The 12269-nt window shown below is 48.4% G+C and overlaps 1 protein-coding gene across 16 annotated transcripts in view; it reads right to left on the bottom strand.

Moving 5' to 3' along the window:
• DYSF (dysferlin) overlaps window positions 1-12269 on the bottom strand; it is a 202894-nt gene that overhangs the window by 134612 nt on the left and 56013 nt on the right. For all 16 annotated transcript variants that reach the window (XM_004742172.3, XM_004742174.3, XM_004742180.3 and 13 more), the window contains 3 exons: window positions 12015-12130; window positions 7511-7637; window positions 5913-6016 (listed from right to left, as the gene is read on the bottom strand). In XM_004742172.3, the coding sequence (XP_004742229.1) occupies window positions 5913-6016; window positions 7511-7637; window positions 12015-12130 (347 nt within the window). The remainder of the gene's footprint in view (window positions 1-5912; window positions 6017-7510; window positions 7638-12014; window positions 12131-12269) is intronic.

Here is a 12269-nt window from a genome sequence, read left to right as displayed (position 1 = left end):
CTCACCCATCACATTTATAAAATTCTCTAAAATCTGACAGCCCTCTACTGGCAAGGCTAGGGGGAAAGTACACGCTCATATTTTGCTGGTGGGAGAAAATAAAAGAGCTCAACGCTCCAAACAGCAACTGACCACTATCTCTCCAAACTGCAAAGGCAAAAACCCATTGACTTACCAGGTCCACCTCTAGAAATTTATCCTGCAGTACCACTTGCCTCTGTGCAGAATGACCTGTGACGAGGTTATTCACAGCCGTGTGGCTTGAACTACCAAGGATATGGAACAACCCATGGGTCCAAGAGAGGCCAGATTAAATGAATGGTGGTCCTTCCCCACAACGCAGATCTAATCATCACAAGGGAAAACACATTTTTTTCTTCCCTTTTTTTGTATCTACGTGAGATGATGAATGTTAACTAAACTTAAAATCACTTTGCAATCTGTAAGTCAAGTCATCATACTGTATTTTGAAATTGATTTCAAAGGCTGTTCAATAACCTGAGAAAATACGGGCTTCTAAAAACGGTTTACCAAACTGAGGAGATAGAGTTAATTCTTGTTACTGACTGTAGTTACCCATTCTATAAATCACCAAAAACACTGAATTCGTGAATATTAAACCATTGCTCCGGGGGAATTTCAGGGTTAGGTTCCTACCAACCTCTGTCACATTTTTGTTAACTAATCAATATGTAACCTTGTTTCACATGTGTTACCGTTCAAAGATACCTTATTTAATATATACTGTGATTTGTTAACACTAAACACACGGTCAGCCTGTAATTCATGCTTGAAGGAAGCTTATCTAACGTATTTTCTCCTGAGGCACGTCCCAGCCCTTTTGCCCATGAGAACCCCAGACAGCCCTTTGGCACACACAAGGGAGCACATTTTAAGCAGCAAAATCACATAAAAAGCACCAGCATGTGAACAACATGATGCCAGGTAGACCAAGAAAAGGGCACTTCTTTACAGGATGACAACTGAAACGAAAAGGCAGACTCACGTTGTTCGTGAGTCTCGGTGGCAACACACATCAGCCGTTCCACACCAGGCGCAAATGATCATGAAGCACCATTCATGTAAGTTTCAGGATTACAAATAAATGTTAGTGAGTGGGTAAATTTGCAAATATGGAATCCACACATAATGACAACCAATTTATTCTGAATCTAACTTTTTTTCCACCAGGGGAGAGGAGAGGGCTGGGAATGAAAGCAGTAGAGAGAAAAACATACTACAAAAAATACACACAAATGTTAACAGTGGTTATCTCCACAGTAATGTGGGGTACAGAAATGTGTTTTTTTTTTTTCATTTTCCTTTATTTTCTATGATTATTTACAATTTTTTTAATAATCGATTGGTTTTCTTCTTGCATTCAGAAAAAAAGTTGTTTCAAAGTCTCCCACCCTATGCCCAAGTACCTCTCCTTTCCTTCTCACCAAGAAGAGTGTGTGTGTGTGTGTGTGTGTGTGTGTGTGTGTGTGTGTGTGTGTGTGTAAAATCTGGTATGGTTCACATCTTGGATAATAGTGCCACCAAGTGTCCATGGGAGGAAGTGCAATGAGGGTCACGCTGGGGTGGGTAGGCACACAGAAGACAAAACCCCAGGACTGCAGATTAGGTTGTAATGAGAAAAAGTGACACACGGGCTGGCGGAGGGAGAGGGACAAGCAGAAGGAGACAGACAGTAAGGGTAGCTGGAGGAGAGAGAGGCTGACACAAATATCTGGGGACCACCAGGGAAGTCCAACAGGCTAAAGCTTTCAGAAGGGAGGGGCTCAGCTTCCTCTGTCACAATAAACCCCTTCCTTCCTTCTAGGGGCAAAATAAGGGTGTGTAGCTTCTTTGAGAAGCCCAGTCACCAGCTTTTTAGAGTCCCTTGCCTTGCTCAGGTTCCCCTAGCTCATCACCTCCTACAGACATTTGCATCTACCTAGAAAAGCCCCCAGGGCCAGCCAAGGACATCTCAGAACAAAAAGACCTTGAGAGATCAAGGTGCCTTCGATTACCCAGGAGCAGCCAGGTGCCCTGGAGCTCTGAGACTTGGCCCCCAGAAAGCCATTAAATTTGAAGGCAGGTCTGGTTTGGTTCTCCCCACCATTAAAGCACCCTACCATTTTGGGGAATGTGAAATAAAAAAATAAAAACAATCTTGAGACATGACTTTCCCTACCTGTCAAATTGGGAAATTAATCCCAGTCTTTAGAAGAAGTATCCCACAAGCCTGTCCAGCCACATCTTCCCACTTCCTTCTCGCCTTCCTTCCTTGTGTTGCAATCCCTCCTGAGGCTTGATACAGGGCATCAGACCCTGATCCCAGGTCCAAACTAACACTGCACTTAGGTGAAGACCTGCGCTTGGGCGAGGACCCACAGTGAGCATTTACACCTCAGTGTGAAAGAGTTTAAGATCTGAGTTACCCCTCCCACATACATTTTCACTGAGACCCTGAGTTAGGCTCGGGAGAGGGGAACCAGCTCAGAGAGACCCCCAATGGCCAACTTCAGGACAGATCATACATCCAACACAGGAATGATTGATTTTAACCCACTGAATTAATAAAAAGTATTGAGTTCCATAATAATACTCAAAGGCACTAAGGGGGAGGAAAGCTCTTCTTTCCAGAAAAACACCAACTTATAAAGAGGGAAGGAATGATAATGAGAAAATTACCACTTTGCAACCCCAAGTAAATGACTTATTCGGGCAAGGAGGTCAATGGCTGCATAGACCATTAGGTAAGACGTTGCTGAGAAAAGGATATAAACCTGGTGCCAAGACATCACCCACAGATGACTTGCAATGTATTTTGACAAGAGAAAGGGAGCATGTATTTTGACAAGAGAAAGATCCGGAATCACCGTCTTAAGCAAATGATCAGATAGTCATCACCAGTGATGGGACAACCTCATACTGCTTCTTGTCATGATGCAACACGGTGCACCCAACATCGTTACGACACATTCTTGCTGAAATACTGAATCTGAAACAAATCTAATCCTGAGAACTGATTTCCAGTTTATAGGAAATGCAGGGGCCAGAGAAAGCACCGGAAACAACACCGGAGGGAAACAATCTGATAAATCCAGAACATGGACAAGTGGCCTGGGCTCTTCAAAAAGTCAAGGGGTGAGAACAATGGTTGGGGTAGGTGGGGAAGGTCAGGAGGGGTAGTTACAGAAGAGACTGTAGAGGCCTAAGGACCAAATGCAGAGCATGAATTCTAGCTGGGTCTTAGATCAGCACAAAATGAAGCCAGCTCCAAAGGACATTTTTGGGTTAATCAGAGAAAATTTATATGAGCCAGAATCTGCTAATATTAGGGAATGACTGTTCCATCTCGTAGGTGTGATCATGTTACTGTAGTTACAAAGAATTTTCTTCTTCTCAGGATCCCTGCTGAAGCCTTTAGGAATAAAGTCTGCAACTAGGTTTCAAATGATTCAGCCAGGAAAAAAAAAAAAAAAGTATCTATATATAGAAAGCAAATGCAACAAAATGTTAGCAGTTGCTTCATCTAAGTGTAGGTCATACAGAGCACAGGGTGTTCATCCAAACACTCTTCTAACTTTTCTTGATGTTTTAAAATATTCAAAATGAAGATTCAGGAGGAAAATGCCTATCACCTATATAAAGGAGAAAAACTGGAAAGACAGGCACCAAAAATGAACATTATATGGTGAATTATGGGTCATTTTATTTACTTTTTTCTGTAATTTTCAAAGTGGCCTAGTAAACAGGTACGTCAGTAATAAAAGAAGAAAAGAAACAACAGGTAGGGAGTGAGTCTGGGCATCAGAGAGGACACCCCCCTCCCCCCCCACCTCAGGGGCCCGCCTTTGTTGGTGGGATGGGCTGGCAGATGCCGGCTCCTTTTCAAAATGAATCTAAGAAAAGATTAAGTGAAAGGAAAATTGCAAAGTGCTCTAGGAATAGGAACCCACACCGCCTCCATCACTACATCACTACATCACTCCATCACTACCGCCAGCTTTTAGAGTTTAACGCAAATTTTTAAAACTTCTCTCCAGTTGTCCTATAACACCTGCGGGCTGTCTTCCCCCGCCCCACTTCTGCCTGGGGAGCAAATGGGGAACCGGCCTGGGACACCCATCCTCGGCCACCCAGCTCAGATTCTCAGCCAGTCTGCTCTGCCCTGTTCTGATTTTCCCATCAACCTCCAAGACATCTGACTCAACTCTCCCAGCCCTGCTTCTGCGGCAGGTGGATCTCTCCACAAGGTTGGCACAACCTCAGAGGGCCCTGCCCCCCACCCTTGCCAACTCCCTGCGGTCAGACACATCTCAGAGGCAGCCCCCTCGCAGGGGTTCTGGGCGCAGTGTGGGGAGGCAGTCTGCGCCCACCTGATCTGTCATTTTCCCCCACAATTTCTACCACAGTCTCTGCTTTGAGGTCATGGACTAAATAAGAACAGGTTCTTGTCCACAAGTCGGAGAAACAAATGCTAACAGCTACCGGAACGGAATGGAAAACCGGCTAAAAGAGGGCCTAGGGCACGGTGGGGCGCCGAGGACCGAACTAGTGCCAGGGGCCCGTGGGGGTAGGCAACTGGACACTGAAAGATGCTGGACTTTGTGGGGAAGGGGACAGGAAGGACACGGGCAAAGGCTAGAGGTGTGACCAATAAGGGAAAGAAGAGACAGGGCAGACAAGAGGACACAAGGCCACTGTGTGAGCTGTGCAGTTTGTTAGCACCAAGAGTGCGGGGAGGGAGCCCTTGTGGCTGAAACCCCACCCAACCCAGCTCTCCAAGCCCAGGCTGCAGAGCTGCGCGTTCCCGGCAGGGGGCGCCATTTTCTCACTCGCACAAACACCGTTAAGAACGGACTTAGGCCAGGGAGATGTGGTCAGAAAGTTCAGCTGGGCAGGACCTGATCAGCCGGATTATACGGCTTGAACGTCATTGTACAGAGTCGTTTTAAGATAATTATTCTGGAGCCTTTTATGGGGAGAACCCAGAGAAGAGAATGAACGCAAGGCTGCTGTGTGGTCTTGGGAACAGAGGACACTGGGCAGAGGGGAGGGAATGGCCTTGGGACATGTTTGAAATCCAAAAGGGTGGGGGAGGGGGATGTTTGTTGGAAGGATGCCAAAAAAGAGAGAAGAATCAAGGCAGGCCCACGTTCTCTGCCTTTGGTACCTGGGTAGGATGGAGGCTCCTGGGAGTGGGGCAGGTGGGGCAGATGAGTCTTCCACAGGGCCCAAGGGGCACCAAGGATGCACAAAGACCTGGGGAGGTCTGGGGCTGAAGAGGGTGTCAGAGTGAAACAGAGCTGTAGGAGTCCTCCGCAGAGGGGCAAAGCTGACGCCTGAAGCCTGGGAGAGCCTATGGGACAGGCAGGAGAGGCTGGGGAGGGCCTGCCTGCCTGGGGTGGGGGGGGGCTGGAAGGGGGCCCACAGGAGCCCCAGCAGCAGCCCTGCCTCTGGGCACAAAGGCCAGCTGCAAGGAAGAGAGGTGTGAGTCATCCCCAGGTCCCCCACGGAGTGGACTTTCTCTGCTCAACTCCTGCCACAGCTTTTTTAAAATAATCATTATGCTTCTACCACTTTTTTTAAGCTCCCCCATCTTTACACCTTCTCTGGTTTCCATGCCAGTGCTTAATTTTCCCCCAAACACTCTTCTATCTATCTGCTACCTATCTGTCCTCCCCCTGTCCCTCACCCATGTGTCCATCCCAGATACTGAAGCAGACCAGAGAGCCAGGCCTGGATGAGTGTCTCCCCGTGTGCCCCCCAGTGAGCCCCCCGCCCAGGTGCACCTTCTGATAGGGCCGCACCAAGGGCTGCCTGTGTGCACCTCATGTCCTTTACTCTGCTCAGCACCATCCAGGGGGACCTCCAGCGGTCCCCTCCGGAGAGAATCCTCTTGCTTCCTCACTCCTTACCATTTTCCCCGCAAAGCTGACTTCCATGAAGGGATCCACCAAGTTCTTCTTGTTACTGTCAAAGCCGAAGATCTGCTTCACGTTGTCCATCACGGCGTCATCCACTGGGAAGAACACGCTGGTCAATGCCCGCCGACTATCCAACCTCCAAAACCTCACTTTCCAGCTACCTGTCTCCCAACAGTCTTGGGACTCTGAGAGAGAGATGCTCTGGCATCTGTGACAGCCTGGGGACTCCCAGAACAGCAGCCCCTGACCCTGCCCAAACAGCTTTGTTCACCAGCCCCTGCTCTCAAGGACTTTCTGAACAGATCCACCAGATGAAGCAACTGCCTTTAGCTCTGGTCATGATCGTGGGGTCCTGGAATCAAGCCCCGAATTGGGCTCCCTGTTCAGCAGGGAGCCTGCTTCCTGCCTCTCACTCTCCCTGCTTGTGCTCCCTCCCTCTCTCTCTGTCAAATGAATAAATGCAATCATTTTTCAAAGAATTTTAATCTATGGTGCTCCAAACCAATATTTTACTGAATTAGTCATATTATGTATAAATGTATATACAGACAGACGGATAAGTGCCTATGTGTATTAATGGTTGGTATAGATATCTATGTGCATATGAAAGAGAGGAGGGACAGTTAGAGATTATACACCAGCTGCTGTCTACATGAATACAAAAGATAACAACAATTAGCAAATATTTATGTCTTATTTACCCACCTAGTTCATTTTATTTATATTTAAACAAGCTTGCAGAGAATTAAATATAAAGCACATTTACCTTGAAAAAAAGCAAACATTTCTATTCCCCCAGTCCCCTGTGGGAGCTCACCAACCTCCCTTCTGCATAGTTTCAAGCAACAAATGAAGAAGGTTATTAAGCATGTATCTTAATGCCCATTTACTTTCTTAAGGTTTTTCCCCATGATCTGGGTACCATTAAGCTTGTACAGAAGGAATGCATTTCTTTTATTGAGTCATTAGTCAAAGGATTGAGCAAACCCTCAAATAATTAGCTTTATAAAAGATTTATAAACAAGGACCTAAGTTGCAAACACTTTCACTGACTCTGCTATGGACAGAAACATTTGATTAGGCTAATAGATGCCTCAAAACAGGGGCTCACCCTTTAAAAACGACCCGTGTGTGAGCCTTACTCCAAACCCAGTCAGTGTGAAACACCGGAGGAGAGGTCCCACCGTCTTTAAAGGCCCTTTTAAAGGTCCCCCGGCAGTTCTAGCACGCAGTCTCCAGCAACACCCAAGACTTAGAATATTCAGCGTGATTCCTCCAGAATTTACTGAGCCTATGGGATGGGGCAGTGCAGGGCCAGTCGCTGGGAGAAACCAGGCATGGGTCACCCTGTCTCTCTTGGGAATGTGGCCACAGGGAGTGTGACCCACTGTCCCAGGATGGAGGGCCTGCAGCGCTGAAACTGGGACCATCCCAGGCAAACTGGGGTGATGGCTCACCAAGAGGACAGATGTTTTTCATTTGTGGAGACACTGAGGCCTTCTGCGATCTACTGACTTTTTCCCCAGCCCAGGGGCTCTGCTCCCAATCTCAGTCTTGGGCCTCCAACCCAGGGAAGACGCCAGACTCACTCTGTGGTAAGTCCTCCGCTCTGAAGACCTTCAGGCAGAAGTGGGCTCCTCGAAGGGCCACACCAGTTGGCCTGAGCAGATTGTTTTCGATGTCCTCCTTGTCTTCAGAGGGGTCCTTTCTCTCCAGCTACAATGCAACCAAATGTGATGCCTTTAAAGAGTTCGTGAGTACAATATCTCCCCTTCTTCACCCAACACCCCCTAAATGATGCATTCTGAAGAAAGGTAGCTTTCGCCCTGCTATTAACGTGTGATCTCAGGCAGGATCCTTCCCCCTGAGACTCAACTCCCCGACCTGGACAGTGGAAAGAGTAACACTGACCTTGCAGACTGCTGGACAGATCAACTTCAATAATGTGTAAACACACATGACGGGCATTCAAGAATCTTGTTTTCCTGCCTCCTCCACCCATTCATAAGAGTGCAGAAGTGATGGGTCTAAGCTGGCCTGTCTTCAGTAACATGTGTTCATTCACTCGACAAGTGTTTAGTGTCAGTGAGTGATGACTGGGTTGTGCTGAAGGGGGAGGGATGCAGCAGTGAACAAGGTAGACAGAGGTCCTGCCCCCACAGAGCTCACCATCTCACAGTGAAAGCCCACCTTTAAGCAAGCTCCTGTCCTGCCATTCCACTGGATGGAATACAGACCCAATGGTGGGAACTGCAGCAACCATATTGGACCATGAGATGGCAGCTGCATGATGAAGACAGCAGAGAGAAGACCAGGAGCCTGCATCTCTGGTCGTTGCAGGAGCACTGTGCCAGCTCTGGACTGCCTCTCCAGGCACTTATGAGGGACAGAAACACACTTCAATCTTCCTTAATGCCTATTATTCAGGGTATCTTTGTTACAGCAGCTGAACCTGCAAGGGCCCAGGGGAGATGTGAGGGGGCCGTGACCTCAGACTCTGGTGTTGGAATGGGAGAGAGAAGTATGCTCGGAGGTGATCCTGCCAACAAGACTGACCAACCACGTGCATGTGGACTGACAGATGTGGGACTGAGGGTTGAGGAATGAAAAGCCTCTAACTTGGGAGACTGAGTGGATGATGGTGCCATTTCCTAAGATGTCACCTAACACAAGATGGGAGCGGTCGTGGGAAGTGAGCAGCAGATGAACACGAGTTTTCCTATGTTAAGTTAGAGGGGCCTAAGGGACATGTTTCTGTGGCTTTATTACTCAGCAACTGAAACTGAGTGTCTAGAGCTCCGAAGATCCAAGCTGGGTCAATATAGGAGCCTCCTGTGGACAGAGATGGGCTCCATGAAAGTGAGGGTCGAGGACACAGCAAAGAGGCAAGCAAGGGAACTTTAATGAGCCACTGAATTTGAAGGATCCATAAAACAAACAAACAAACAAACAGCAAGAATCAGGAAAAATCACCCATGCTAAGGGAGAAGAGAATTTGAATTAAGTCACGGGTTCTAGAATCAAAGGCTGTGGAGGAACAGAGAGGATTAATAGCAGAGAAGAGCCCCTGGAGGTTGGCAATGGGGACCTTCCAGGCTTCAGGGAAGGAAGACAGCAGGAATCCTCATGAAGAGGAGGAGGAATGAGCAGCTGGGAGAGGAGGAGAGAAGAGGTACCCCGCGGGCTCCCTGATGAAGTTGGTCATGCCTGGAAGCAAACTGCAAGCAACCTGGAGAAGAGCGGTGGGGAGAAATGAGAGAAGTGGGAGAGGGTGTTTGAAGGTAGGGAAATCCTGAGCCTGGTACAGGTCTAACGGCAGAAGAGAAGACACCAGGAAGAGCAGGGAGAACAAGATGGCGGAGGACTGGAGCACAGGGCAAAGGAGGCAGGAAGCTGGGGAAGTAAGAAAAGACAAATGAAGTCAGGAATGAGGACAGAAGGAGCTGCAGGCGTTTCTATTATTCACCACTGTGCAGCTCTGCCTCTCTCAGGAGGCAGAGAATGAGGCTTCGGAAAGAAAGCAAAGTCTGGAAATAGCACTGTGGCAAATGGGACAAGGAGTAAACCACACTCAAGTAAGAGAAGAGGTTGATAGCACCTATGTTCACCTAGCCAGCACCTCCAGGTGACTTCTGCCACTGAAACTCACCAAGGAGTGGTATAAACAGTGAGGGATGGTGGGGTCCTGAGGTGTAGCAGGAGACCCCTACTTTGGGGCCAGGAAGCATGTGGTGAGAGCTGTGGTGGAGGATGGCGTTCAGGCTGGGGGAGGGGAGAGCATGGCAGGAGGGCACTAATGGATTGTGAAAACCAGCAGAGGCTGGGGTGAGGAGGGGCTTCTGTAACGCCAGGGTGGAAGGACTGTCTTTCAGCAGGGGTGACAGAGTGGTGGAGAGAGGGATTTCTGAACTCAGGGTCTTTAAGGAAATAAAATCAGATGTCAGTGGCTCATCAGTGAGGATATGTCACACCTCAGGACAATGGCGAAGGTGAGAATCGGGAAGCAGGGACACCCCTGGACCAGCTCTGCCTATGGGGGGTGTAGGTGACAGCCTAGAGAGAGAGAAACAACCAGCAAAGCAGCCTGTAATTAAAGGAGGTGGCCGTGCTGAGGTTAGGAAGAGCCGCCGGCCGGAAGGCTGCAGTGGGAACACCGAAGCTGGCTGCTCCTCCCGTTCCAGAACCCACAGAGAGTCAGAGCCGAAAGTAGGGGCTTCTGTCTGAGTTGATTTCAAAAGAAGTAGCTTCATCAGGAAAAAGCAAGGTTCCAATTCATAGGAAGAAGAGGAAGAAATGCTTTAGAGACGGGCGATAGACTCAGAGATGCCATGAGAAGGAACAAGACGGCATGATGTTTGGAAAGACATGCTACCGAAGGACAGGACAGGACTGCATGGGACAAAAGAGAGGGACAGGTCTCTTTAGGTGGGGCTTGCCCACTGGAGCTCCATCAGCCCCTGCACAGCACAGAACACTGCGCTCTCCATCCCCTAACCCCCTCCACTGTGACTTTCTGAGCCCTTGTCATCAGCCAACTCCTATTCCTGACTCTCACAGAACTTGCCCTCTGCCTCCTACCACTCTTCTCCCCTGGAGATCTGATTTCCCCACTCTTGCCTCTCCCTCTCCTCTTGGCCATCCCAGGCTGGGAAGAGAAGGCCACACCTTGCACTGGCACCCTGCCCCATCACTCCACCATGTCTTTTATCTGAGGACCCCATCACCCCATGTGCCACTCTCTCCCTTGGTTCTCACTGACACCATCCACCAAGCTGAGGACAGGTGCTCACCTTTCCTTCCTGACTTTAGCACCTGCCTCACCACTTGCCTATTTGATTTCCAATTCTCCCATAAGATAATCCGCATCAACGTGGTCAAGTCATTTGCCAACACGGTTCCCTTCCTCCACCAGCAGCTCCTTAGTCTCCCCTTGGTAGAGGTATGGTCACATCTGGAACCTCCAGCCACTCAGGGCCACTCCTCTAGCAAAACCTTGACCACTGAAACCCTTCTCTGAAGACAGCTTGCAACCTATCTGCCTCCTCCAACCTCCCACTCACACAGAGCAGAGCTCCCAACACAGCTTGGCACACAGCAGGTGCTCAATAAATGTGTGCTCCCTACCCCTCCCCTATTCTCCGTCCCCCTCACCAGCTCTAAGCCTTGCACTCCTGCACCCTCCCACCCAGCACCACCAGCCATGTCCCAATCTCCAAGCTACCTTGGCCCTGTGCTTTCCCTAGTCCTGCCATCCCCACACCAAATACCTCAGGCTGTCCGCCCACCTACTATAATGACATTCTGCAGAGCTAGGCACTCTTGTGTCCTTCCATTTACCTGGAATTAACCCTTCCTCCCTCTCCCACGACTACACCCAACCTTCTTTCTTGCCAAACATAAAAAGATGCTGATACCTCTCCATGTCTGCACACCTATCTCATTCTTCCCATCTCTAACTTGAACTTCACTTACTGGTGTGTAAAGATGATAATGGTATATTCTCAGACGATAAAATTCAACTTGGAGTAGAGTATAGAGAATGATCTCACTTTTGCAAAAAAAAAAAAAAAATACAACAATTTGGTGGTTGTCGGGGGGTGGGGGAAAGGGGACTGGAGAAGGGGGACAATGTGTACAAACGTCCAGTTATCGGGTAAGTAAAAGTCATGAGGATATAATGCATAGCATGGAGACGCTAGTTAATAATTCTCTGTTGCACATTTGAAAGTTACTGAGAGAATAGATCCTGAAAGTTTGAAACTTCATAAGGCAATGGATGGTAACTAGACTTACCCTGATGATCATTTCACAATGTATACAAATAATGAATCGTTTATTCATTATATGACTGAAACTAATATAATGTTGTATGTCAATTACATCTCAATTGTAAAAAGCAATAAAAAAAAAAAATAGATGGGGCACCTGCGTGGCTCAGGTGATTAAACGTCTGACTCTTGGTTTTGGCTCAGGTTGTGATCTCAGGGTTTTAAGATCAAGCCCTGCATTGGGTTCCGTGCTCACGCCGAGTATGCTGGGACTCTCTCTCCCTCTCCCTCTATCTCCTGATAGATGGAGGAGCAATGTACTCACAGGCGCTTCATCTCCAGGCCCCAGAACACAGAGGCTTGCTTTCAGGTAACCTCTGGCTCCAGCAGAGAAATCGTCAGGATCCGAGAGAAGCAGCCACTTCCTCAGATAGGCATGTCCTAAGAGAAACATCATCCATTGGTGAGGGCAGAGTTGGAAGGACCCATGTCTGCCACCACGTCCAGACCCCGGGGCCAACTACATTTGGGTGATGAGGGATTTATTCACAGGGACATGGGGGCCAGACTTTGAGTGTTC

The sequence above is a fragment of the Mustela putorius genome, unplaced genomic scaffold (genome assembly GCF_011764305.1).
Source record: "Mustela putorius furo isolate JIRA1106 unplaced genomic scaffold, ASM1176430v1.1 tig00000281_pilon_pilon_pilon, whole genome shotgun sequence".
Classification (NCBI taxonomy): domain Eukaryota; kingdom Metazoa; phylum Chordata; class Mammalia; order Carnivora; family Mustelidae; genus Mustela; species Mustela putorius.
This window is presented reverse-complemented; position numbering and strand designations above follow the sequence as displayed.